This window comes from Falco peregrinus, chromosome 5, assembly GCF_023634155.1.
Source record: "Falco peregrinus isolate bFalPer1 chromosome 5, bFalPer1.pri, whole genome shotgun sequence".
Taxonomy (NCBI): Eukaryota; Metazoa; Chordata; class Aves; order Falconiformes; family Falconidae; genus Falco; species Falco peregrinus.
Genome location: NC_073725.1, coordinates 65,948,059 through 65,975,086, shown reverse-complemented (window position 1 = coordinate 65,975,086; position 27,028 = coordinate 65,948,059). Strand labels below are relative to the sequence as shown.

Below are 27,028 nucleotides of genomic sequence, written 5' to 3'. Positions count from 1 at the left end.
GGTAAAGTTCCTTTTCGGCCTCGCCACGCAGGTTTAATGGTGTAAAGACCTATTTTTTACAAAGCTGGGCATACAGGGGCAGAGCCGTGGCCAGAACATCCATCCCTGGCTGGTGGGATTCAGCTGGAAGGAAAAGGCCGCAGGGGGGGAGGGCGATGGCTGGGGGGAAAGGTGCAGGGGACCACGGGGCATCGCGTGAGGGAGCTTTGCCTTTCCCGCTGGGAAAAGGCCTGGTGGCATCAGCCTTGCTTCAGCCACCAAACCCTGCCCGGCCAGCATTTGCAGGCACAGAGCGATTAGCCGTGCTGCTTTTAATTGCATCTCACCACATGCAAACAAAAGCCCCTGTCCAGAAGGAAAAAGCCGTGGGTCTGCAGCCAGGGCAGGGAGAGATGCCCGGCAGGGAGGGATGCCCTCACAGCATGGGGAAGCTGGCCTGGTTGGCCACGCCGCACTGGTTGTCGGTGCCCTTCAGCAGGCGGATGTAGCCCTGCTCGCCCCACACCTCTGACCAGCTGCAGGAAGAGATGGAGAATGAGCACATCCGTGTTCCCACGCACGGAGTGGGAGAGACGAGGATGGGAGCTGGAGCACCCTGTGAGACAGGGATGGTCCTGCCACGCAGCTCCAACCCTGGTGCGGGGGGATGGGCTGTGCGTGGTGGTGGCAGGGTTTGGGGGGACACCCTCAGCCTCTACCTGTTCTTTAAGATCCAATAGCTGATGTTGCGCCCGTGCTCCTGGCTCATGCCATAACCCACGGCCAGCATCCCGTGGTTCACTCGCTGGCTGCAAAACATGCTGCTGAAGATGCCTGGGAAGAGCAGAGCTGGGGTGAGCCAGGGGCCAGCCCTGATTGCTTCTTCTCCAGGGAAAGCCAGTCATGGATCCCATTCCCCCGGGATCTCCTATTTCCTTTTCTTACTCCCCTTGCCCCTGGGGAAACTCTGGAGCTCAACAAGGGCTCAGCAGCCCACCCCTCAGTGCAAGGCAGCCCTGCCTCAGTTTCCCCATCCATGCTGCGAATAGCCAGAGGGTACCTGACTTGTAGAAGTGGAATTGGAAGCTGCTGGCATCTACTGCCACAGAGACAGGGCCCACGGCTGCCACCGCCTGCTCCAGTGCCACCTCACTGCCCTGGGCCACCAGCCAGATGGTGGAGCAGTTGGCTGCCCTGTCCTGGGGGTTGTATCGGCAGCTGGAAGTGTCCTGAGAGGAGGGAGATAGCAACGCTGGGGCTGGGACTGGCTGGCACTGCTCTGCCATGTCCCCAGGGCCACCTGCTGCCCCTTACCGTGGCTGTGTAGGGGTAGACGTGCTCCGAGTTCAAGCCACCATTGTCGTGCACGTACTGGAAGGCGTGGGTCATGTAGCCACCATGGCAGCCGTTGTTGCCCAGCTTTCGGGAGCAGTCAATGAGGTTCTGCTCGCTCAGCACTGCCAGCTTCCCTGTCCGGTTGAAAACAAGCCCCTCCAAGGCCCCCGTAGCACTGAATGCCCAGCATGACCCGCAGTGCCCCTGTGAGACGGGGACAGCAGGAGGGTTGCAGCATCGCCTCAAAACCCACCGGAGAGGGATGCTGTGACCCCCGCCCTGGTGCTGCTCTCCAGCTCCTCAGCTGCAAAACTGCAGCAGCCAAAACGATGGGAACTGCTTCTCTGGGTTGCCCAGATGCTTTTTTGGTGCCTGGGAGGATGCTGCTGCTTGTTTCCGCTGCCCAGACTCCCAGCACTCATCACACAGCCCTGGCCAGACCCCCACCCTGTGCCCACCTGGTTCTTTACAGGCGTCACGTAGCCCTTCGCCCGCCAGTCCACTTCTGCTGGGGTCTTCAGAACTGCCGACGCTTGGAAGAGCAGTGCTGGCTGCTCCTGCCATGCTGGGGTGAAGCCGTTCAGGAGCTGGTTAAACTCCTCATCCGTCTGCAGATCGCCAAGGGAAAACTCGTGTGATGCCACGAGTGCCTGGCTGGCAGCACCGCAGATGCCCACTGACCCATCGACCCCCAGGAAGCAGCCCAGCCAAAGGGGCACCTGCAGCTCTCAGCAGAGCAGCTTGGGGGTCCCCGGATCAAGCCCCAGGTGCATCAGGAGGTCCCCAGTCCCAGAATCAAGCCCTGGGCACACTGAGGGGGTGCAGCCCCCCGGTGCAGGGAGGGGTCCCCGGGCACGCCGGCAGGTACCAGGTCCCCGAGGTGGTTCATGGCCAGGCGGAAGGTGTGCTGCCCCTGTGACTCCTCCTGGTTGTGCTGCTGGATGCGCTGCAGGTTCTTCTCCCAGACCTCCCTACGCGCAGACTCAGCCTCCTGCCACGAGGCAGAGCAGCAGCCAGGTCAGAAATGTCCCCTGGGAGCTCGGGGACACGAGGCGGGGTGGGTGGCTCTCGGTGAGACCCCCCACCCCGGAGCCAGCCCCGTCATGCACCGGGAGGGCTGGGGGGAGCAGGACCTACCTCCGGGTACTCCTTGGCATGGAGGCTCTTCCACCCTTCCCAGGCCTCCTGCAGGGCAGGATCCAGCGCGGCAGCACAGCCCAGCAGGGCCAGCAGGAGCCCCAGCAGCATGGCCCTGGCACCCAGCTTGGGGGAATGGCAAGAGTGGGGTCAGGGGGCCCCTGTGCTGACCCCCACAGCTACCAGCTGGGGCCACCGGCTGGGAGCAGGGTGAGTCCTCCCAAGCCCAGATTAGAGGTGAGCGAGGAGGCAGGGAAATGCAATCGGTGGCCAGGCCAGAGGGAAGAGGGACCCCTTGGTTCCTTTAGCGAGATCAGCTTTTGCGTGGCCACGCTGCTGGTTCGACAGGAGCTTTAGGAGGACTTAACCGTCCTTTGGGTGGCATCTAACTGTCCTTTGTAGGCGAGGGACGATCAGCTTCGCAAGAGCAGAGCCTGGACGGCAGAAGGAGGCAGACACAGACAAAAGGGCAGCGAGAGCAGCAGGGACTGCGCTGGCTCTCCCTGGTCCCCACTCTATTTGCAAAATCCCAGCTGGTTTTCTCTGCCACTGGACCATCCCCCTCTTCCCCTTCCCCCAGCAGGTCTCCCTACACCACCACCAAGGGGCAGAGCTAACCTCCCCTGCTCGGGGACTCAGCACCCAGCAGGATGGAGCCCCAAGAAGAAGGACGAGCAGGGGCACAGGCTCATAGCCGGACCCCTTCACAGCAAGGTTTGCTGCTTTGCTGGAGTCAGCTCAGCCTCCCAGCTCCAGCCCAAGGCGGCTTTGGGACTCCAGGCAAAGCAGAACCACCCAGTGGAGCAAGAGCTGTGGCCGCTGGGCCAGGACGGAGCTGTTTTCACTTGAAAGCCAGTGGAAACACAGACCAGCAGACATCTGCACCAGCCTCCGAGCAAGGGGCTCGAGCTGGAACCAGAGATAAGAGGTTTTTCTGTAGAGATGGGGAGGCGGAGGAGCTGCTGCTCCACACCGATGACTGAAGCCTTGCATCTGTCCCAGCACGAAGGCAGGATGCCTGTGTGTACGTGCTTCACCAAAATCCCTCCGTGAGGATTTTCCAATATCAATTTACACCCTTTCTTTTTGCCAGCGCACACACACAGCCCTGCCCCTGCCCTTGCCACCACCAGCCCCCTCCTCCACTGCAGCCATTTGTCTTCCTCGCATCGCTGCCGCACGCCCCGTGCCTCTTCTGATGGACCCTGGTATTTCTGAGCAACTTCAGTTATTCTGGGGATGCTGCTCTGCAAAGCCACAGCAGGGCCGGGGCAGAGGAGAGAGGTCGAATGCCTGAGACACCCCTAATCACCAAACACAGAGTTTCCACTGACGTGGCTTTCCAAGAGCGAGAGCCATTGTCGCACCTTTATTCCACCCGCTTTGAGAATGGAGATGCCGGAAAGTTTTCCATCTGAGCATCTTTCAGGGCAAGCGGTGGCTTTTCTGAGCTAATCTTGTAGCTCAAGCGATGTTTTTGTTTTAAAAATAAGTCATCGAGAACATCTGTTTCTCCCTCCACATCCTCCGCCTAAAAATAAAGCCCCACATGTTGGGTTTTCATGGGAGAAATGCCTCCCAAGCCACTCTCGTGCTTAGTTCCAGTTCTTGAGGAAGAGTAATTTTTGCCTGGTTTCCCCGGCACCCGTTACAGCACCCGCCGCTTCCTCCAGCCGTTACCGCTTGCTCAGGAAATTAACTCAACTTCACGCTACAGCTGCAAATCCTCTGTCTGAAAGAGATGCCATGAACCCAGCTGCACCGCGCTCCGTACTCCCATTACCTTTCCCGCAGGACAGCTGGGTGGGGGCCTCCCGCATAATTTGTATTTCAAACCCCCAACCGAACCTGTTGCATATTGAAAAGTACAGGGTTGCAGTAGGTGATTTTCCGGTTAATGTCTCTCAGGATTCTCAATCCCCCAAAGAAGCAAACCAGCCCTTTTTACGGCGTCAAATAATCCTACAGCTTCAGAAGGAAGTTTGCAGGATCAAAGGAGCTCACAGATTTGTAAACTCCTCTAGACAAGAGCATTTCAAGAGTGCATCACAGACATTTTAAGAAACACTTGCTCTTTTGGAACAGGAAAAAAGCAGTGTAAAAGAAACAAACCCCACAAAATAAAGTTTCTTACCATCCACTGACACTGGCCCAGCTCTAGAGAAGGCAAGGAGAAAGGGGAGCAGCTTTTCTCTCTGCAGGTTTCTCTCAAGGAAACTTCAGAGATGTGCAACTTCCTCCACTACACCCCCTTCCGCTGCCCCCCCCCCCCCCCCCCCCCCCCCCAACCTCAAAAGCTGCACCAGGGGTGACTGAGAGGGGTGCACAGCAAAACTAAACTACAACTGCAATCCCTGGGACGATTCTTTGGGCACAGAGACAAGAAGGGGGCAACAAATATGCTCACAGCCACATTCAGAGAAACAAAACGCTCCCACTGTAAGATGCTTTGCATTTAAAACAGAAGCCTCCAGCTTACATCCTCAGGGCATTGAATGGCAGTTTAATTAGTGCCCGATTCCCATATAGAAAGGAAAACAGCAAGGCCAGGTTTTCTAAGCTTTACGCTCCCGAGAGGGCGAGCAGGGGCAGGCCCAACACCCACAAAGCAGCTCTGCGTGTCCTAGCATGGGATGGGAGCAGCTGCATCCCCCCCGAGTCATCGGAGGGAGCTGGGGTGCGGGGCGAGGTACCCAGCTCCAGCGCCAAGGCTGATATCCGCGAGCATGAGATGTCTGACTTGCTCAAGGTCACGCAGCGCCTTAACGGCGGAGCCAAGAACACAGTCCAGGATTCCCAACTCTCCACCCCGCATCTTCAATTGCTTGGATCATGCTTCCCCTGAGGAACATGAGGGATTTAATATTCTCTCCACCGCTCGGCACAGAAACTGAACAGAGCGCTTTGCTTTTACCACAGACACGGCTTTGGCTATCGTGAGCCAGCTGCCATTTCCTCCCGAGCTCTCTCCTGCAACCCAAAACCACGCACAAATGCCAGCCAGCACGTCTCTTTCCAATATTTTAATGAGTCGCTACATCTTACACTCATAATTATAAAAGAATAAGAATCCATAAAAATATTTTCTTTTCATAATACGCACTTAAAATACTCCAGGGCAAGTCAACGTGGTTCATTTGGGTGGGGTTTGTTTTTTTTTCCTTTTGCCCCTGGCAGAACCCTTGGCTTGAGGGGGAGTATGTGCTCCCCTGAGGTGCGATTGCTCAATCCCCATTCCCCAGAACTGCAGTTCCTGTTGACCAGGTAAATAAAAACCAGAAGAGAGCATTTGCTGAGTAGATGGGCATGGGGAACAGTCACTGACCCGCAGAGAACTGAAGCACAGCCAATTTCAGTGCACATCTGAAAGCTCAGGGTGTCAGGGAAGGAGAAGGTAGGATCAGGAGGCAGCACAGAGAACGGAGGGAGGGAGGATTTGCATAAATATCATCCATCTTGTGTTGCAAAAACCCAAATGCTGCTGCGATCTCTGGAGAAATGATCTCTGTAGCCAGCTGCTTCAGCTACCATGCTACCTGTTGGCACAACTCTGCTTGTGAGCGGCCATTAGAGAAAGGTATCAGAGGACATTACCGACCCCAGCCACTTCCTCCATCTGCTCTGCAAATTTAAACTGAAAAATAGAAAAAGACTAGTGTTGCATGCTTCTGTAGAGCTCTCTTCACATCCCAGGGCTCCACTTCGTCGCAGCAGGGCCAGGACACAGCAGCAGCAGCGATCACCTCCCCTGGGGCTTAACAATAGGTAGTTCTCTCTTCCCTCCCACTCCTGGCTTAAGGCAGCTTGCTGATTCGGCTCTTCCATTTCCAACACAGGCACTGAGTTCTTGCAGGTAAGAGTACGGGAACTGCGGAGGTGCAGTGGAAGGGGAAAAGGATGGGGGAGAGAGAGATGGACACAAACCTCAGCCTCGGGAGACAGACCACTGTCCATTGATTCCCAGGATAGAGGGAGTAGCAGCAAAAAAAGCATTAACAGCCAGGCCGGAGGAGAGGAACAGGACGAGCAGCTGAGCAGGGGCAGACCTCCAGCTTGGAAAGTGAAAGAAAGTGGCACTGTCCAAAGGGAAGGTGCCCTCCACCCTCCTCCCTCGCGTTGGGGGGACACCCAGCCCGGACGCGGGCACTCAGCCATTTGTGCTCTGGGTTAGATGGCTGTTGAGGGGGGTGGCAGTGGCAGGGCACAGGAGGGGGAAGGTGAGCTGTCAGTGTCCAGTTTGCAGAGGCTTGTGCTCTCAGAGGTATTCTTGTAGAAAGTGCAGCAGCGTGATTTCATAGTGCTCTCCTGACTCGGGGCACCGAATACTGTGTCTCTCGTTGGGGTAGATCTGCGCAGAAGTAGAAAGACAGGGCAGTTAGTCAGGAGCGGCTCGTTCAGCATGGACAGACCTCCCTCATGTCAGCCTCCTCCCTCAAACCTGTATCTATAGGGGCAAAGAGGGGCCAGCAAGAGTCTAGAGCACTAGCCCCCCTCTCTCACTGTGCTGGCGTGTGCTGCTAGTCCGCTTGGCAAGTCAGCCACCCCTGCTGCCACCAGCCAAGAGAGACAGCAAGAGCTGAGCGGAAAAGGAAAGTTCCAGGCCCGAGGGCAGAAGCCCTGTCTGCACATGCTTCTAGACCCAGGCCACATCTGCCAGCACTGAACTGCCACAGCGCCACCTCCCGGAGCCAAAACCACGCGCTTCCTGTCATCCACGTTGCAACAAGATGCGGGAGCATCTGCCTCCACCTTCTCCCGCCCCCAGAACACACAGCAGAAAACTTCTCTTTCCAGATTTAAGAGACCTTCCCACTTCACTCTTGTTCCTCCTACCTGCAGCTGGTACGGTTTTCCAGCCCGGATTAGCTGTGATACCAGGAAGTTGGTGTGAAAAAAGTGCACATTTTCATCCAAAAAGCCGTGGAGAATCAGCAAACGATTTGGCCTAGAGAAGGGATGAGAGAGATAATGAGAAACCACATAAAAAGCTCTGCAGTGGGTCTGAGCAAAGAGCTGCCAGCTGGCAAGCCAAAACTGATCAATGGGCAGGCAGGCAGAACAGCGCAAGGCCATGGACGTGGTCCTCAACCCCCTCCCTGGCAAAGGGGGCTGGGGGTACAATGTCCCAGCTCGCTGCAGAAGGCAGTGACCAGCCACCCGAGTTAAAATTAAATGGGATCAGAATCCACCTGCTCTTTTGGGATTTAGGAGAGGTGCAACTGGTGGTACTAAGCAGGACCCGGGAGCAGGTTTTTAACAGCTCACTCAACCCCACGGTACTCACTCATTGGGAAGCTTTTCTACGTGTAACGCCACAGAGCCAGCCTCATAACCTTGCTGGTTGTTTTCTGGGATATCCATGTACCGCTCAGTATACCCGGTGTCGTATGCCATCCAAACTGTGACAGGAGCACCTGCTATAGCAATCTGTCAAACAAATAGGTGGCAGGAGACAGCTTCAATTATCATGTGCTAAAGAGTTCAAGTGTTCTCTTTTTTCCTGAAGAGGCAGGAAAAACAGACTCTGGACTGTTCTGTTGCTCAGACCAGGATTTTTCTACAGCAAACCCACAGAAATCCCAGATTCCTCCTCCTGCTATTCTTATGGTCACAGTGGGGCAAATTTCTGCATACTAGCACTAAAGGCTTCCCCTTTTCAAGGAGGACTTGTGGAATGATCCAGAAACTGTGCTGGGGACTTAGGAAAGGGATTAGGAATAGCGGATCAATTATCTCTTTGGATGCTAGGCTAAGTCCTCCGTTGGCAGTCACTGCGGAACAAGCCCATCCTCACCAAGCCTCAGACAGGTACAACCCGTAAGCGGAATGCAGGACTGCAGCCAGGAGCTACAGGCAGGCAGGGCCGAGGGACAATTTTTACATGTCCATCAGAGACACCACGCAAAAAAAAGCCAACTCCAGACGCCAAGAGCTACAGAAGCTGAGAGCGCCAAGTGTCCCAAAATGACAACCCCACGTCCAGACTTACCTTGAAGACATTGGGTTTACAGATAAGACCCATGAGGGAGAGAAAACCCCCATATGACCAGCCATGTATGGCTACCCGACTCAAGTCGATGAACCCGTATTTTTCTGCTACATAATGTAAACCTTCCACCTGGTCCTCTATCTCCACCTGACCCTAAAAAAAAGGCAACAAGGAAGCTCAAGTTAGTGGCTTTCTACGTCTAGAAAGTTGAGACAAGAAAAGACAAGAGCAACATTCACACAGGAAACATGCAGGCAGGCAGCCTTAAAAAGAGCTAATGAGCAGAGATTCATCAACAATAGTAGTACATTACCATTTGGTTTTTCAGGGCACCTTCAAATTTGAGTCCTCGCTGGCACGAACCCCTTCCATCAATCACTACCACTGCATAGCCCAGGGATGCTAGCGTGTTTAGCCGTAAGTACTTAATTCCTTTGAAGGAGTTATTCACTAGCTGCACCTGCAGGAGGAGAGAAGGAAAGTTTCAGGGCTGAGCAGCTGCCTTCCAGTACCTTCCTCTGCCTGTCCCACTGCATAGGATCCTGCGCTGGACAGCAGCCACTAATTGAGCTGTCAGAGCCACACAAATCAGACTAAATGCTGGAAAAATCATCTGAGGTTTGAAGCAGAGGTCAGAACAGAGGTCCAGTGCTCATTGCTAACCAAAGGGCAAACCCTGACACAAGACTGAGCTATGCAAGAGCTCTGCCCTGGGCAGCAATCCTGCGCCTGCCACCAGCAGTCAATCTGGATTATTACCTGTGGGCCTCCGTACACAAAGAGCACTGTGGGATGCTTCTTCCCAGGCTGGACATCATGAGGTTTGTACACCATTCCGTACAGCTCAACATCTGACTGCGTGCGGAAGTGAAAGATCTCAGGCGGGATGTAATCTGGGGGACAACCTGCAGGAGGAAGTTCAGACACTAGCAATGCCACAAATGGCAGCAGGCTCTGCCTCCTACCCCGCCTGAACAAGCTCACTGTGTTCAAACCTGACCCTAGTCAGGGCTCTTTCAATACCAAACCGTCTCAATCCTTCGCAATGCCTCTCACTGCGAAACTCATGGCTATCTGCCGGCATAGGGTGACAGGCCATATAGAGAGTGAGGTGATCGCACAGGAAAACATCATCAGCTGGCTGTTCTCAGACAAGATTCTCCATGCCACACTACCAAGATGTGAAAGGTTAAGAACAGGGATGGGTCATATGTAGAAAACATTTGCAGGAGGGGTTCAGGTGCTGCCGTGAGCTGTATCTAAAACTTTAAAGCCTACAGCCTCAGAATGTAGTAGCCACTGCATCCCAGATACTTGCCCGCTCCCTCTTCAGACAAATGACGAATGCACACCTGAAACCAGTCACGTAAACCCTGCACCCTGGAGCACTACTTTTGCTCAAAGCATGAAACAGTAAATCTTAAAAGTCTACATACCATTTTCTGGATGAGCTATTCACTAGAGACATCTCCCTCCCAAGATAACACAATTCATTTTCCCTTAAAGTTACTCGGGCCACTTCCCTCTCCCATCACCTTTGGCTACCGCTAGTAGTAGGAGTACCACAGACACAACCTAGCATTGACACGTTCTATGGGACTTACTGGCTGCCTCCATCATGCTGGCCCAAAACTTGGGCTGCTTGTGGAGCGGGTCATCGTCGGAGCCGCTGAGCTTGTAGACGTGCACACAAGGTGGAGTGCTCACGCTGCTGTAGTGGCTGATGAACATGTCGAAGTTCTACAGATGGGAGAGAGAAGAGTCAGGGGAACAAGGCCTTTCATTTCCCACATCTAATCTCCTCCACACACTTCTCAGACAAGAGTTCCCACATCTCAAGCAACCAAGACAGAGGAGCCCTCCGGACTCATTACTGGTCATGATTCATTGCCATTCCTAGCTTGGATCCCTGTCAGTCAGGACATGAGGGCATCTTGTATCTAAGAAACTACAAACCTGGCTCATTGAACAGCTGTGGGAGAAGCCCGGAGTGGTGAGTCGCACGATTTCTCCAGGAGACTCATAGCTGACTACATAGAGGTGGTGCTCCAACGGGGTATCCTTTGTGCCTTGGAAATACACCAGCTTTGTAGTCTCATTGACCCAGATCTATGTGGAGAAGAGAGGGCTCAGCGATAGAAGGATGACAACTCCTTTGCCAGTTCAAACAGTCTGTCCCCAGGCAGAGTCAGCTTAAAACGCAAACAGACCATGACAGACTGCTCACGGCATTAGGGACTGTACATGACTGTTGATATGACAGGCTGGAGAGCACACACACACGGCCCTTATGGCAAACTGCACACAGCCCAGTGAAGTAATAAAAAGCAGTCACTCAGCTTTTTTTATTTTTTTTCTTTAAGAGACTCAAAGCATTTGCTTACTAATGAGCATAAAGCTGAGCTCTGATCCCCATAGGTGAAACCAGGGAGATTCTGTGCTTAAATATGGCATCTTCCCATACTATGTCTAGGTTGTAAAGGGTATATGTGTGTTCTTTCCAGTGATCACCGTAATGAATTCCCATTTGTGGAAGGATCAGTCTAATAGATCTAACAGTATCGAACTTCAAGCTACATTAAAATATGGTTTTAATGTCCAGATAAAGCTGCTTCTAAAAACAACCTGGCCAGCCAGGAATAGAGACTACAGCTTTTAAATACTGCATTGATCCAGCAACAGTAACTGAACTGTTTTCCACCTTACAGTTTCCAAATGCTATTTCTGGCTAACCCACAGTTTGAAGACCACTGTGGACAGCAAAGGGGAAAAAAATATCCAACTCAATTGGCCAGGAATACTGGGCAGAGCCCTGTGGAGCAACAAATGCATCAAAATAATTGCTGCTAACACAATTTTAACCATAACACATACAGGGAAGAGCTGCGGCCAAAATCAACAGCATGTACAGTGAGAACCCACATGGGAAGGGACAGCAGGTTAATTGCAGACTGAGGAAAAGCAGCAGAAACCAAATGCATCGAGCTGTAGGCCTTTTAAAAAATGAGAAGTGAAAATCCAGATTAATTGGAAATGAACAGACAAGGTCTTTATTTTGACAGAAATCACCTGGGAGCACTAAATATCAGACTCAGAGTTAATTCCTGAAGCAAAAATGGAACTAGGTTTCTACAAGATTAATAAAAATTCATTTCTGGCTATTCTGCAACCAATAACAGATACAGTTTCTCCATATTATAAATGGCTTTATACTCCCTAGCTGCCTTCTTCCTAAAGGCTCTGAGGGATCAGCTGCAGACCAAGAGTTCACTCTAAGCGCTGCAACAGATTTCCAATTCACAAGTACTCATTGGGGTTAAAATGCTTCAGCAAAGGCAGCAGTCCCAAGCTTCTCCACAAAATAGTTCTTTGTTGCTCTTGAACCTCAGACTTGCGTCCTTTTTTATGGCCTGACTCACTCATGGGATTTACCTAAGGAGCAATCTGAAGTCTGATTAAAAAGGCAATCAGTTCAATGTGCACTGGACTACAGCACTTCTGGGGAAAGCAAAGGCAGCAATAAAAAGAGAAACAAAATGAAGCTTAAGTAGTTCTAGCTGGTCCCAGGCATAACAGAGGGTGTAGGCCAGGACTGTGGGCAGACAACGCAGAGCTGTAACATTGCAAGAGAGAATAAAAATAACCACTACCTTCGATCCGTGCCTCGCCAACACCTCCCATTCCCCACCAGTCAGGGCAATCTCCTCTTTGATAGGACATTTGAAATCATCTAGAAGAAATAACGTGAGAATAAATCGCTGCCTTCCCCAAAAGACAACACAAGCAAATCGGAGAGGGAGCTCCCAAAGTTGAAACGCCAACAAAATGCAGCTCTTACCCTCACTATGGACATATGGCTGCACCCAGTCATAGCTGCCTTGCTTTAGGACTGCTGTGACTCTGTACAGGTGGCAGAAGCCTGTTTTGCATTCATTGGCTCGGATAAAGCAGAGTTCTTCCTCCTCTCCCTCCGGTTGGATGAAAGGATAGAATATATCATGAACCTGTCACACAAGGCAAAGGACCCATGAGTAATTTACATTAAGACAGCAGTGACAGAGCCAAGGGAATCAGTGCTGAACTACCAGGCTTTCAAAGGAAAGGAGAGTGGGGAGAGATCTCTCAGACGAGCAGCTAGCGGGAAAAAGCCATCCTGTACTTTCCTATTACCACAAAGCACCCCTGGGTGCACTAGAAGACCACGTGCTGTGGGCTTTTCCACGGCTACCACCAAAACCAGCACCAGTCTTGCCTCTGAGCTAGACATTTCAGCTATGTGAGTCCCACCAAGTGGTTGCTATTCCAACACCTTAGGCACGTCATGGTGCGAAGTTCAGGCCACTTTGTCCCTTCAGTACCAAGATGCTTAATCTTAAGAGTTTATTCCCTGTCCCCTATGTCCATTACCTGCCTAAAAAAGTACAGCAAATTACAGGGATTAGGGCTGCTCATGCTTCAGGAAGCCATTTAATCTTGTAATAAAACACCCCCAAAAGAATGGCAGCATTACATCCAAAAGTGTCAGTGTCCGAAGTGCCTGCGCTCACCAAGAACGTTAGCAAGAATTAAACGAACAGTTCCAACTGCACCAAACGGCAGGATGCCCATTGCTTCCAGTGCCGAGTGCCTGGAAGTCCTTCTCATTGCTTTATCAACCCCCCTGAATTAACACCAAATCTGGCACCACTGAGTAGCAAAGCAGTCTGCTGGAGCATGGACTAAAGTGGACACAGAGCCAACACAAAAATGGTTAACTGTCAGGGAGGAAGGGGCAGCCTGCGTTCTCCGCACAGCCCCGAGCCTCTTACATTTATCCACACATCAGTGGTTTCTTCATAGATCACAAATGGCTGGACATTTTCTGGCACAGTTTTGGCAAATTCAGCACGCTGCTCCTCATTTTCTGGGACTGGAATAAAGAGTGCTGGAGGCAAAAGGATTAGCTGCAGCCGCTGCTGAGGTCTGTCTAGGAACATAGCCCAGGCACTGGGGAAAGAAATTGGAGGTGAGTGTCAGTATCAGAGAATAGATGCCTCTTTCTAATTCTGAGAACATGCTACCCTTTTTCCCCCCGCTGGCAGAAAGGATTTAAGCATCTGAATGCAAAGCTTTTCTCATCATTGCTGCTTTCTAACCTCCTGGAAGCTTTGCCAACAACCATGTATTGCCAGACATCTCTGGTATTTCACAGGGGTATCATCCAGACAAGATGTCTGACAGATTTGCCAGTGTCTATTCCAAGGAAGCATGGTTAACAGATCCTTGTCTCCAGAATGTAAGTCTTCCTTGGACAGCTCCTCCATCAGGAAGTACTGTTTGTTTTCTAGCAAGCTCCTAACGAGCTGAAGCGATCACTCTTAAAGTGGTCCATTTGTAGCTTCCTCACTGCACGCTGCACGAGCTGAGAAAGGCACAGACCTAAGACAACTGGCAAGTCAAGGAGTTGCTTCAGTCTCAGCCTTGTTGCTCTCCAAGGAGAGTCATTTGAAGTGGTGCTGCACTGCAGGCCTCTCAACATGACAGATGGCAAGCCACCGCTGCATAGTGTGGCTACCCCAAGGCCTGGAAGCGCATCAAGGGAAGTTTCGTCATTCAGACAGACTTTCAAAAGAGCCAGTTCTCCCCTAGCCTCCCAGTGACTGTGGATTTCACAAACTGATATATTCAGCACATTTCGATAAGCTCTGGTGCAGAACATAAGAATCACCTATGGGATTACCTTCTGTAAAGCTGCATGAATTTAGTTTTCAAAGCAGAAAATTAATGATGAGTTACAGAATGCAATCTTCAAAGACAGCTAAGTCACCTTAACTTGATCTGCACAGAAACTAGTTAACAGTCAAGCAAGCTTTTGAGGGGAAAAAATCAAAAGCTTTAAAATTGCAAACCAATCAGACTGGTGTGAATTCTGTAACTCTTCAGGCAAGCACAAGACCCTGCATCACATTGGGAGCAACAGAGAGCTACGGGAGCACACCAGTCACAAAGCAATCTTCCCCCTTCTACATGCTGCATAAAGGACTCAGCACCGCGCAAACTGCCTGCTTTCCCATGATATGTTTGGCATTGATCACAAACTGGACCAATGAACAACGATAAAACTGCTTACAGTACATTCTCATTTTCAGCAGGAAGCATATTGTACTTGTGTTAGACATCTCCAACTCAAAAGAATTCCCTAGGAGTGCCCGCTTAATATATCAATGTGATTTAACTTAATATATCAATGTGGTTGTGACTGAAACCCCACAGCTTGTCACTCTGGTCTACTTTTGATTAATTCCTACTTTTAGGATGTTACAACACTAAAGAAGCCAAATACTCATGTGCCATTTCTGGCACTCACGGTTTTAAAACCAGGTCATGACTGCAATACAAAACATGTTGAGGGCCTGCAGTTCAGCCAGGGAAGTGCTTGGGAGCATTAGTTTGGAAGAAAAACTTATGTACTATTTGCCATCTCGGGTCCATCCGGCACGGGCAATGTACTCCACAGTCGGAAACAATGCAGCGAACGGTTGCACCAGCTCCTTGTCCTGAGCACACACAATCTGCAGCAAAAAAAAAAAAAAGTCCAATATCAAATCAGACTGCTACCAGACCTCCCCACCTCCTCCTACAGAACCTCAGTGAAGTGGAAGAATAAGGAAGTTTAACTATTGGCATCAGCAAGGGTCAGGCCAGGAGAAGCAAGCCTTTCCACAAATAGCAGGAAGAAAAGGGATAAAAACAAGCTTCAAAGCAAAGTGATTTTGGCCTTCGGCCACAGAAAAGGACACAGCCAGGGACTGAAGCCCAGGACTAGACTGAGCTTCAACCCTCCTGCTCTACTACGGACCATGTGGTACATCAGGCTAACCCTACTTGCTTCCCTCCCCGCTCCCAGCTGCCTCTGCACCAGAACAATACTTCTCTGTTTCTTAGATAGACACATTACAGAACCAGGTGTTACAAGAGGATGAAAACAAAGGCTAACACTATCTTTCTTAGTGACTTTGTCTTAATTCTAAGGAGCTTCAGAAGCAGTCAACCCTTCTATTATCACTTACCTTACCCTTGCTGTTTGTTTTAAATTCTGCCAGTTTTAATGTAATCTTGGGGTTTTTGCTGCCTGCAGAGGAGTAAAAAAAAATACCAAGATGACCAACTTGAACACTCCATGGTCATACACAATACATCTTCTAGAGAACAGCCCTGGTCCTACTAAAATGGCTGTGTGTGAATGTACAAACATCAAATTATATCTGTGAGCAAACACCACTGTAATCAAAAGAGTCATTCTGGGTATGGGAAAAGTTTGCTCTTGCCTTGCCTAGTTGGCTGTTCATGTTCTCAGCAGCAAAGAGGGGTTTCAAAATGTATTCCACAATATGACACCAGATATATTCCATTTTCTCAGCAATCCTTTCATTTAAGCTGAACTTTCAATCCCATTCCTTTCTTGCAGTAGATTTCGGGCTCACAGACTCAATTAGGTCTCAATATTTATAACCAGCTTCTACATCCTAGCAAGTACCAGATTAATCATGCAAAGCTTATAGCACAAAATTCCACTGCTGCTGCCAGCATGAGTCAAGAGCTGTATTAGCAGCCCCGTGGTATTTCACTTACCTGTCCTGGGGTACCGATAGGAGTCTGTTTTTCTCTCCTCCAAGGCAGGCGAAGGAACATGAATTATCTCCACCTCTGATTCATCTACTTCCTCATACAAGATCCGCAGCGTTTTTAAATCCTCTGAACCTGGGACAGATAGTAAGCATGTTTGCTGCTCTGTTTTCCAGCTGTTTCTGAGTTGCCTGGAGCACTGCGGCAGTACGCTCTGGTGCAGAGCATACATCTCCTGCATAGCCACAGCTCCCAGTGACCACCTGCAAGTGCTCCTCAGACCACAGTTATAACCCTCAGCATTTTGTTCCTTCAGGTGGCCTCCCCAGAAACAGACCAAAGGAAAGCCTTGCTCAAAATATCACACATAGCAGGGGCCAGCAGCAGTGACAGAATTTGATAAGCAGTATGCTGACTGACCTTCTGTGGAAGCTGTGGGACACCACCAATAGCCTGTGAACCGATCAAACTCCTCCTGAATGACAAAAGTGGCTACACCAGCAGACTTGGGGTCATCAAGAACATTGGATAAGCCTGGAGAGGAACAAAGAGACTGCATTTACAGCTCCTCGTAAAAAGCCAATCCAAAAGAAGAATGTACTCATAAGAAATAAGCCTTGAAGACATGAGCCCTTCCAGCCCAAGTCTGTCAGAAGGAATTTCTTTTTGAATCTAGTAAGAAGCACCAGTTACCTTTATGGCAGTATGTCATCCGTTTCTCCTCTCCTGTCTCAATATTTGCTACCCACAGATCATTGTTATTAATGAATGAAAAGAAGGCAGGGTCGGCAGGGCAGATCTTGGGATCCATTCGTGGCCCTGTGCACTGAGTCTTGATCTCCAGAGGCTTCATGGGAGACACCTACAGCAACAGACACACAGAGGGCTCTGTACCAAACCAGCTTCCAGCTTCACATTTAAAAGGTCTAAACCACAGACACAGTACAGAGTACAGCCCATGAAATGATGGCAAACACAGCCCTGACAGGACACAAGAGAACCAAACAGATGCAGATGTGCAGCCATCTCCAAACAAAACCATTAATTCCGTTTCAGGTGACATTCATAAAATCACTAGCAGACTCACCATGAAACCATTCTTGCCCCCATCTCGACAATGAAAGAGGCTGTTGCTGGCCTGGAAGAGGAACAGGCCGCTCTCACTGTGGAAATCATAAGATGTTATACCAAAGACACCAAGTCGTTTGCGTTCCCTCAAGAGTTCCTCTTCTCTAGAATACATCCCGTGGTGAGGGGTTGCCTAGTATTGAAGGAAAGGAAAATCTGAAAGAGTCTGCAAGGAGAGAAGCTTTCACACAACAGGAATGCTCCAATACTGGCACCAGCTAGTCCGTGAATGCCCAAAATTCAGCATACCAGCCAAAACTAGCCAGCAGCCTTACCATACAGGCCCTCAACTACTGTACTCTAGGCTACAGGCATGGTCCAGGAGGACTAAACCAACCGCACACCCCAAAGTTCCCTCTACGCGAGAGATGAATCACAAGCCTATCACTTCTGCAGTCGGCACTTCAGCGTGAACTGAGGACAGCTGCACTTGCTCTGCTTATGCAAATCAGATGTAACCAATTAACTTAATGACGTTATCTACAGCCTTCACAAACAGTTTCCATGTCAGACACTGCAAACAAAAGCTCTTCCAGGGATCTTGAATTACCCTGAAGAGGACTAGCAATCCAAATGGGGTCAACACAGCTGAATTCTTTTGCACCAGGAACCTTTTTAGTAGGGAAGAAAGACTGACACCCTCCACTCCCTTCTTCATCAATGCTGTTAGTGACAAAGGACATGAAGATACTGAAATCAGGGAGGGGAAAATTCACCCCCTTTCTGGTTTACTCGCAATAGAGTGTACAGCAGAAACGGCAGTTTAAATTCAACTTTCCCAACTGCCTTAAAAGCAGGAAAGATGACAGACAGTCATTCCACTGAGCACATCAGTGAGCACGGCAAAAGCCCCAACAAGACACCCAGAAGAAAGGTCCACTGTCCTGACAGCACATAATCTGAGGCAGACTACCTGCCAGTTCACAGAGTCCTCTTTGCTAGGTCAAGCCTTTGGTTGCTGCACCAACTGCTGTGTCACGCTCACGGCCAGCTTCATCGCACACAAACTGACTGTCTTTTATTACCAAGGCAAAGTAATTCTCCATACAGCGTTCCTACCAATACCATTCTCCATGTGTCAAACGCTGCCACGCTGCTCTCTCTACTGTTGAGCAGAGTAGTACCCACCATACCAGCCCCACAACATCAGCCAGTTTTCCCAAGCACTGTCAACCCAGGCTCTTCACGCTTCAGCTTACCTGAAAGTGATCCAGCATCTGTTTCCATGACAAGAGCAGCAAGGCCTCTTTCCGTACCTTTTTGGGAATCTCTGAGTAAAGAAGGGAATTCTCTCGGCTGCCATATGGCATTCCTATTAGGAGGACAAAAGCATCACCCTACTTAAGATTAGTTAGTCAGGAAAAACAGGACCAAGACCAAATTGAAAAAAAAGTTTGATAACACAGGGGTGGGCTGTCCAGAGGCTTTTACCAGCTGTCATTCCCAAGTACCTCTCAGTTCAATCACAGAACAATACCCAAATTACTTAAATTTAGATACTCATTTATTTAGAAATTTCTGTAAGCAAGATTTATCACTAACCAAGCTCTTCAGAGTTGGTTACATCCAACTTTCTTCTCTGCGGACTGTTCAACCCATGCCCTAGATCCACTTTAAAAGAGCCACTCCCTGAATGGGTGACTCAACATTACTCTCTCCACACTTCTCAGCCAGAAATTTGCTACAGGGACTTCATTCAGGCCAACGCAGCAGCCTGCGAGAGAGAAAGAAAAAGCTTGAAGCTCTAGAGAGCCCATTCAAATGTGAAACAGTATACTACACAGCCAAAAGACCTTGTCATTTTACATAAGCCTTTGACTGTGGTTATCAAATAAGCTACTGGCCTTCATCCAATTTCCAGAACAACCAAGAAAAAATAAAATATCCTGACACACAATTTTGGTAGTTTCAACAAAATCAAAAGCCATGAACTCGCCCTCTGCACATGCTGCAGAGACTCCCTAGATCAGAATTTCACGCAGGGAAATGTGTCCTGATATTGTCTACTCTGCACATGTTCTGGGCAGAACAGAAAGATTTCTGAGCCAATTAACCCAGCAGTACAGTTACTTAAAATTAAAACTGAAATATTAATAAGTGCTCAGGAAGCAAAGCAATATGTGAGCATATAATCCTCAGAGATACAGGAACACCAAAGTGCTGCTGAGCATGTGGTGTTTAACATAAGCAGCATCTGCCATGATACAACATAAAATTCTATGGGGACAGCCCAGGAATGATTTAAGATGTCCAAACAGAAAAAAAAAAAAATGCAGATAGGAAAAAATTACTATATATACACATATTTGACACTCATGCAACAGTGACCTAGACGTCTTTCTCCTTTAGTACTTTCTAAAATGACCTCAGTCTGCATACAGTCAATCAGCACGTACAAGAAAAATATAGCCTTCCTCCCTGAAAGACATTAAACTTTGCTCCAAAGTGAAGAAAAGTATTTAACCCCTACAGTAAAGTTCTTCAGAAGTCTTTGTCCTACTCCTCGGCAAACAGTCACTAACAGTATCCACATAAAAACTGGAAGATGTTCTTTAATGACGTAACAGTAATAGGACGCTGATGTTAAACACTTATGAACTGCTGAAATGGGTTCTGAGTATTTAACAGCACATGGTATTCAATTCAAAAGATGCTTACTATGGCAAAAGAAAGAATCAGTGCTTCCCCTTTATGAGGAATGCCTGAGGAAGGGTACCCTGGTATTACCTGGCAGATACTGATCTGAAATGATGGCTCAATCTGCTCTATGCCCTGTAACTTTCCGTAAGGAAGAGAACACTGAAAAGACACCCGTGTATCTTCGTTCCTAGCTCTGGCTCCTGTATCAGTCACGCCCATGTAGAACACCACCCAGCCCGTAGCTGGTCTGGTTGCCATTCCATACAACAGAAGAACATTAACAAATTTTTAAACCACTTAGATCCTTAGTTCTTTAGTCACCTAAAGACTAAATATCAAAAACTATATCAAAGTCAACTTGGCCTTGAAATACATTCAGCTTTAAATCAAGTCTCACTGTTCAGACTCAACAAAAATACACTAACTCTGGATTACTGTACTTAATAGTAGCACTTGTGTTGTAAGAATGTATGAAGAACTATAACAAATCAAATCAATGGCATGCAGGAGCTGCTTAATGACAAAACAAATCAGCCCCTCAAATCCAGCATCCTATATCCTACAGTGACCTACACTCAACAACTCAAAAAAAAAAAAAAAAAAAAAGAAAAAAGAAGCAAGGTCACTTCAGGAAAGCAGCTGCTGTATGGAGTTGCACATCAGGCAATTTCTTTACTGGGCCAGTAGCAATCAGCTCATGCCCCAAAGCGTAACAAACTCTTTATAGTCTATAAAGCTTCCCATGTTACCAACCACAAAATTACCCAGTTACTAAAATCCAACCACCCTGTCACTAATTACATTGTGGCTCCAACTATAATGAGGGACCTGTACAACACAGTATTCTGCTCTCTTTCAATCCTACTGTAAGGAAGAGGATATTTCCCTGAGAATACCATTTATAGGTCATTCCCACCTAATCTTTTTTATTTCTCCCCCTACTCTTGAAAGCTTTCTACCTACATGGCACTTCATAAAGCAGGGAGACACCACCACCACACCATTAATACCTAGAACTTGCAACATATACTTAGTAATTACTGACAGCTAATTCCTTGGAAAGTCAGTCTGGTTGATCAATCAAGTAAATCCCGTTTCTCCTAAACTACAGAGGCAGAAGATAGTCCTGAGTTTGAGGAACATCCCTTCTCTTGCCCCATCCCCTGGGCTGGCCTGGGTTGCCACAGGCCACTGCATTCACATCCCCACCATGAGGCAGGTCTGGCTAGCCAGTGCTCCCCTTGCGCAGAAAGCCTGTGGTTAAAGCACTTGTCTGGGACTGGAGAGGTCTCTCCTCAGTTCCAGGCTTTGCTATAGATCGAGCATGAAAACCTTGAGCAATGCCCCTTAATCTCAGCTCCCCCATCTCATAAATGGAAATGCCTCTCATCCTTTTCCTTGTCTGTTTAGATTGGAAACTCTCCCGTAATGTATTCACGCCCGGCATCTGGCATGCTGGCTTACCCAGGTAATAAAGGCGATGAGAGTGCGGGCTGGACTCTTCTGTTTTCCGGACAAACTGGAAATCATGGGGAGCTTTGTTCACTATCATGCCCGAATACTTCCTGCTGCTGTGAATAATGTCACGCAGCCCATCCCAAGAATGCTTTTGCACCTGGAATTGGGAAGGCACATCCTCCATCTCGACCACTTCAGAGCTGTCTGATAGTGCATCCACTGCAGTCATCCTCTCTTCCCCTTCAGAACTGGACAAAAAACTGAGGGAGGAGTTGAGGGAGAGAGTTGAGCCTTAAAATCAAGCAGGCACGTTTTGTTTCTTACAGAAAGCTCTAAGCATGCAACAAGCTTAAGAGAACAGGCACTCCATAAACTACAGACCCTAGGGCTCTCTGCACTCAAAGATTACATTTTAAACACACATTGATGTATTGAAAGGAAAAGTCCATCTCCCATCCCATACTGAGTTCTGAAGACGTTAACCTCAGAAAACTCACTCTCCCAGGACTAGCTCTAGAAATAAGCTGTCAAAGGAAGTACAGCAGCAGATTCTGCTGCAGAAAACAGTCAGCTTGACTCAAAGGAAAAGCACCCCAGGAATCTGGATGGATAAGTCATCAAAGCTATGACCTATCATAAAGGCACACACACTTCTGCTCTGGAAGACCACAAAAGTGGTGTCCCGTTCCTGTCCTAAAGGAAAACCTGCTCATCACTTAGAGAGAGACGTTTAAGCCCAAGCACAGCACCTGACTTACCTGAAGAGCTACTGCAGCCAGGAATGAAGTAGGAGAGATGGCAAAACAGGAAGAAAACAGTGCAATTGTCTTTGCTAATAGAAGGAAGACAGCAGTAACAGACCCTGGTTGTATCCTGCAAACTGTGGCATGCATTCCTCATACATTTCCAAGCTAGCAGTTATTGAACAAGAGTCTACAAAAAACGCCTCCACATGCAACTACAGCAAATGTTAATTTGAGGAGAGATGGACTGACTTGCCCAAGGTCAATGATGTAATCTATTGCAAAGCAGGAATGAGCCTAGGACTAGGGAAACCAGTTTTTGTCGCCCCATTCAAGAAGCTGGATTTCCCTCCATGAGGACATTGTAGTTGTTCTGGGGGTACCCAGAAGAGCTTTAGGAAGAATTTCAGAAGAACTTCAGTTTACTGGAAAAAATTAGGCTGGAGAAGTTTGCTGAGTGGAAACAGAATCAATGCCTTTGACACAACATCAAGATGGCAAACCAGGGAGTAAGAATTACAGCAAAAAAGGCTTTGCCCTCAGTAGCCCCAAGATTTACATTTTCAAATCAGATGTTTCTTGAACACTGCCTGCCCTTTGGGACAGCGACCTGCATTCTGACAGGAGAACAGCCTCTGAGATGTAGCTGTCACATGTAAGGATTCAGCAAGAATTACACATAAACCAAATCTTGAAGACTCCTGCCTCAGATGCACAATGAATCTTTCCCAGAGAAGAGAATTAGGGAAAAGGAGAAGGATGGTTATTTGTGTCACCACAAGAAAACACTTGCCTCCGCCTATTTTCTACCACAAGTATTTTTCATGAGAACCCTGAGTGTTCCTTGAGGATTCCCCACGAGCTTGCACCTTCTAACAAACTCTCTAGAAGGAAGCTCTCACCTAGGTTGACATCTTATGCAATGACAGCAGGAGATGAGCAAACCTAAACCAAAGTACATCTGGACTTCCTTAAACTAAAGGCACATGGTACAAGGGCTGTAAATATAACCATAACTTCAAACTGCTAAGTTCCTGATTTGTACAAAATGTGCAAATAATAACACCAAAACAAGCTCCTAAATTAAATCTGTAGGTACTCCTGGTCCCTACTGCCCAGCAGTAAATCCACAGTTTGAAAATTAATAAAGAAGAGTATTTTCCAATCAAAGCCAGGCAGGAAGCACAAGTAAAACCACAAAAGAGAATGTGACGGGATGTTTTAAGACTGTGAGTGTGTCTTGTCTGTGGCCTCTACTGCCTACATCCAGGGTCTCCATTGCAGCAACTAAAAATCACATCTGAAGGCAGAAGCATTGCCTATCAGAAACACGTGACAGGAAGACCTCAAACCCCCCATAAACAGGGGGTTCTTTCAAATGCTTTCAAACCAATCCCGCTGCTGGTCAAGTCAGTCAATTAAAATAATCTGGCTTTGGCTCACAATGCCTGACCCTTAGGTTACTCTCACCCAGCTGGTGAAAATGTTTTACTCAGGCAGCCTGACTCCTCACAAGGGAAAGATGCACCTTTAAGGGCTCAAAACAGTCCACTAATGTAATACTGGTAACTGGTAACAAATTGAACTGGAGGTTGGAGCCCCCTTCCATGCCATTGCCACGCTTTTATGATTCACTAGAGAAGTGAAAGGCACAACTTTTAGCTTGGTACTGTCCTCATCCTGGTGACTTTGACACTAGAACGGAATGGAGGAGTGGGATAAGCAAAATAGCCATCACAAACATTACGTAAAAGTGTTGGGAAATACCCCTGTCATAGCTAGAGTCTCACAAAATTTAAATTCTGACACAATACAGAGTAAAAGAAAACCCAATTGCTTCATCCATCGCTACAGCCACCTCTTGGACAAAACACAGCATGTACTTGGCAATGCTATACACGTAAGTAAACAAGTATAATGAGTAACTTATCTAACTGAAATTGCAGAGTGAATCTTGGGGTTAAATTCTTCAACTGGGTTAAATTCTTCAATTGAGCTGGACCAAGATGCCAATTTTAACCATCTTATACTTAGATGATCTTGACGCTCTGGCATCAATATAGTGCACCTGAGATTTGTGCCTTACTGGAATAACACCGTCCTTTACAATCCTCACACCGAGGCACTGAGTTAGTGTTGTTGCAGAAGCACTGCTAAACCCACTCCCCAAAACATCTAGCTATCTCTTGGAGGTCTTTTTAACATATTTTCTGCCCTGCGTGGGCAGATTAGATCAGGCATAGAGCCACCAAGCCTTCCTTCAGAGAGAATGTGTTAGTCTGAAGACAACAAACAAGCACAGGTGGGACATCAGCGCAGGAGAAAAATTGTAAAGCTTGGAACTGGAAGTCAGTGAAATGAGTTATCTTCCTGAGTCACTTCCTGACCCACAGATCCTGACACAGAGCTCCCCAGGCAAAATTATGTACTTGGGATTTTTCAGAAACCTCATTCAGTCCAAGAGGTGATTATTGCTCTGTCCCACACAACCTAAAGGTCAACAAAGGCCCTGGGAGTAACTGGGACACATACCTTCTCCAACTTCCTGCAGTCTCGTTTTCCAGACGAACCCTCTTTATCTTCTGCATTAACTATTCAGCAAGCTGGGCAGGACAGGAAACTAGGAAGGAAGAGGGAAAAACCAGCAAATTTCATATAACTGCAGTTGCTCCCGTCATAGGAATAAAGCTGTACAAAAGCATCCTCCATAGGTCACATTTCCAACTGTGCGGGGAGGCACAAACAGAATCCTTGGTTTGCACTTTACAGTCCAAATCTGTTCTGCCAGCATGTGCTGGATATTAACAGCCCAGATAAATCTGAGAGAGACTTCTCCACCTGAACAATGGGACTCAGTGAATTCTGCAGCCTGCCTCTTTCTTTCCTAAAAAAAAAATCCTTAAAATCTGAGAATCCTCAGTACTGAACCTTCCTTTCATTCCACTCCCCAAGTCCTGAAATCCTTGGAAGTATCAGGTACTAAGAATTGAGAAAACTGAGATCTGTCCATGCACTTACAGGCAAGAGTCAAACAAAGGACACCATAAGGAGCCAGACAGAGGGTCAGCAGCCCCACTACCAACAGCGTCACAGTCCCACCTGGGACATAAAAAAACACATTTGTCTTTCAAGCCTGACTGCTGCTTCCCTCTGCCCCAGCCCAATGCCCCGGAGGAGGCCTGGCTCACCGCACAAGCCCATTTTCCATGAGCTTACCAAGGTGCTACCTTCACTGTCATCCTCTCTAGCCAAGTACAGTAAAGTACAAAGATGTTTGTCTCCAAGAGAGCTCTGAATCACAGACACACCCGAGACCTGCCACTATCTTTTGCTGAGGCCCTTGGCCTGCCCAAACAGCCATTTCTCCACCAAAACCACACTCGGAGGATCAGGAGAGACAAAGCATCACAAAGACACACCAGCAGTGAAGCTCCTAAACTGCAGAGAGCAGTGAAGGCCCAAGTAGCAGCATTCAGTAATTTACGGCCAATTTTTGATGCAAGCACGAAGGGTAACAGGAGCGATGCTCAGGAATGCTGAGTAACCTGGTCTGATCTCACAGCTGACCCTGCTTTGAGCAGGGGGTTGGACTAGAGACTTCCTGAGGTCCTTTCCAACCTCGGTTATCCTGTGATTTTCATGATTCAGAGGAACATCTTACCCTCGAGCCCACCCGCCACAGCTCACACGTTTCACAGAGAAAAGGAACAATAACATCCTCAGATGCTGAACCCAGAGGAAAAGAAACTGAACAAAACAGGCACGAGAGATCAGAAACCCAGCACGAATCATGATACTCATTTGTCAGTGAGACCCCGAGGGGCCTGCTGGTGCATTCAGGAAGAGCCAGAGCAACACAGTCACCTAGAGGAGCCCTTACAAACGTGTCCCTGTCATGGCCGGGAGCTTTAAGACCTCCGTCTCCAAAAATAAAAGCAATGGAATAAACCAGCAGGGATTTCTCTACAGAGGAACGAGCTTTGGCAAAGGCTGCCAGCAGCCCATGCCCATCTCTGCACTGGGAGCCCCATCAGGGAGCTCCTGCCCTTGCTGCAGGGGGAGGCCGGGGCGTAGGTTAGCAGGAGAGGGGGCCCTGGGGACAGAGCACCCTGTCTTCCCGTCTCCCTCGGCTGCTGGAGATGGCTCTTTGCCTGTGGAAAGAGGAGCAAAGCACCTTCTCATCTGCCTGGGCAGTGCGCAGGCTGCTGGCGGGGGGCAAACACCAGCTCCCCTTCCCAGGCAACGCACCCCACCACCCCAGCCCCGGGGGGCACACTGGGGGCGGGGGAGCACAAACAACCCCCTGCGGGCCAGGCCGCCCTCCCACGCTTAAAGGGCAAAGCCTGGGAGAACAAGCCCCCTCCCGGGGCAAGGGGTGGCCGCCCCCCACACCCTGGTGGGGCAGGTACAAGCCATAGGGGGGGCAAATACAAACCCCTCATCCCGCTAAGGCAGCCCCCAGCCCAGGGGAGGGGGGAACGCAGGGAACGGCTCCTGCCCCCCACGCTGGGGTAGGCCCCCCGCCCCGCCGGCCCCAGGGCGCACCCCTCCCCTCCTCACTCACCCCGGGGCACGGCGACCTCCCCCTGACGGCCGGGGGGGCGGCTCCTCTGCGGGAGGGCGGGGGGGGGCGGCGGCGGCGGCTCCGTCAGTCCCGCTCCATGTCCCGGACAGTGGGCAGCCCCGGAAACGGGGGAGGGGGGGGGGGCGGCGGCCTGCCACAGCGCGACCTTTCACCCGGCGGCGGAAGTGGCGGGAGCGCGCGGGGCAGGATGGCGGGAGCGCGCCGAGCGGGGAAAGTACCAAGTCGTGGGGACGGGGGGAGAGCGGAGGAACTGCGTAAAGGGGGGGGGGTGGTGGTGGTGTTGCCTGCTGGAGGACAGAACTATTCTCCCCAGTCAAGGGGGTAGAGGGAGAATTGAGGCTGACAGAGGGTAAAAAAAGCTCAAAGACTATTATTTCCCCAGCCAGCCTCAGCGACTGACCCCTAACTCAGCATTTATTGCCGCCGTAG

General features: G+C 49.3%; 2 protein-coding genes across 10 annotated transcripts; both read right to left on the bottom strand.

Annotated features, from left to right (window-relative positions):
* Positions 1 to 2: 2 nt before the first annotated feature.
* LOC101912292 (procathepsin L-like) lies at positions 3 to 4,698 on the bottom strand. 7 transcript variants are annotated; one of them, XM_055804130.1, is made up of 9 exons: positions 4,586 to 4,661; positions 4,113 to 4,183; positions 2,452 to 2,577; positions 2,183 to 2,305; positions 1,773 to 1,922; positions 1,294 to 1,518; positions 1,040 to 1,208; positions 699 to 813; positions 3 to 515 (listed from the first exon to the last, which is right to left on the bottom strand). In XM_055804130.1, the coding sequence occupies exons 3-9, from the start codon at positions 2,560 to 2,562 to the stop codon at positions 416 to 418; spliced, it is 993 nt and encodes a 330-aa protein (XP_055660105.1). In that variant the 5' UTR covers positions 2,563 to 2,577; positions 4,113 to 4,183; positions 4,586 to 4,661; the 3' UTR covers positions 3 to 415. The 7 variants fall into 7 exon arrangements, with proteins under 7 accessions (XP_055660105.1, XP_055660104.1, XP_055660103.1 ...); XM_055804129.1 differs by having other exon boundaries at positions 4,113 to 4,299; positions 4,586 to 4,635; XM_055804128.1 differs by lacking the exon at positions 4,586 to 4,661 and adding an exon at positions 4,300 to 4,465.
* A 761-nt stretch (positions 4,699 to 5,459) lies between these two features.
* On the bottom strand, positions 5,460 to 26,733 carry DPP9 (dipeptidyl peptidase 9). 3 transcript variants are annotated; one of them, XM_055804114.1, is made up of 22 exons: positions 26,579 to 26,733; positions 24,547 to 24,634; positions 21,429 to 21,531; positions 21,278 to 21,332; positions 18,373 to 18,485; positions 17,133 to 17,306; positions 16,739 to 16,907; positions 16,466 to 16,579; positions 16,052 to 16,180; positions 15,490 to 15,551; positions 14,891 to 14,991; positions 13,249 to 13,426; positions 12,279 to 12,444; positions 12,091 to 12,170; positions 10,397 to 10,549; positions 10,045 to 10,180; positions 9,200 to 9,345; positions 8,754 to 8,900; positions 8,441 to 8,593; positions 7,736 to 7,878; positions 7,285 to 7,396; positions 5,460 to 6,799 (listed from the first exon to the last, which is right to left on the bottom strand). In XM_055804114.1, the coding sequence occupies exons 2-22, from the start codon at positions 24,600 to 24,602 to the stop codon at positions 6,707 to 6,709; spliced, it is 2,583 nt and encodes an 860-aa protein (XP_055660089.1). In that variant the 5' UTR covers positions 24,603 to 24,634; positions 26,579 to 26,733; the 3' UTR covers positions 5,460 to 6,706. The 3 variants fall into 3 exon arrangements, with proteins under 3 accessions (XP_055660089.1, XP_055660088.1, XP_055660090.1); XM_055804113.1 differs by having other exon boundaries at positions 21,278 to 21,531; XM_055804115.1 differs by lacking the exons at positions 21,278 to 21,332; positions 21,429 to 21,531; positions 26,579 to 26,733 and having other exon boundaries at positions 24,547 to 24,611.
* Between the last annotated feature and the right edge of the window lie 295 nt (positions 26,734 to 27,028).

Bases quoted from the DNA above. Each gene is read 5' to 3' on its own strand.
- LOC101912292 (XM_027792890.2), bottom strand. The intron at 1,519-1,772 runs GTGGGCACAGGG...CCCGTCTCACAG, and splicing joins TGACGCCTGTAAAGAACCAG to GGGCACTGCGGGTCATGCTG. The intron at 814-1,039 runs GTACCCTCTGGC...TGCTCTTCCCAG, and splicing joins ATTCCACTTCTACAAGTCAG to GCATCTTCAGCAGCATGTTT.
- DPP9 (XM_055804113.1), bottom strand. From the start codon at position 24,602: ATGCAGAAGATAAAGAGGGTTCGTCTGGAAAACGAGACTGCAGGAAGT. The intron at 13,427-14,890 runs GTACATAAGTTT...TTCTTTCCCCAG, and splicing joins TGGACCCGAGATGGCAAATA to TGCCTGGGCTATGTTCCTAG. The intron at 6,800-7,284 runs GTAGGAGGAACA...ACTTCTGCGCAG, and splicing joins GAAAACCGTACCAGCTGCAG to ATCTACCCCAACGAGAGACA.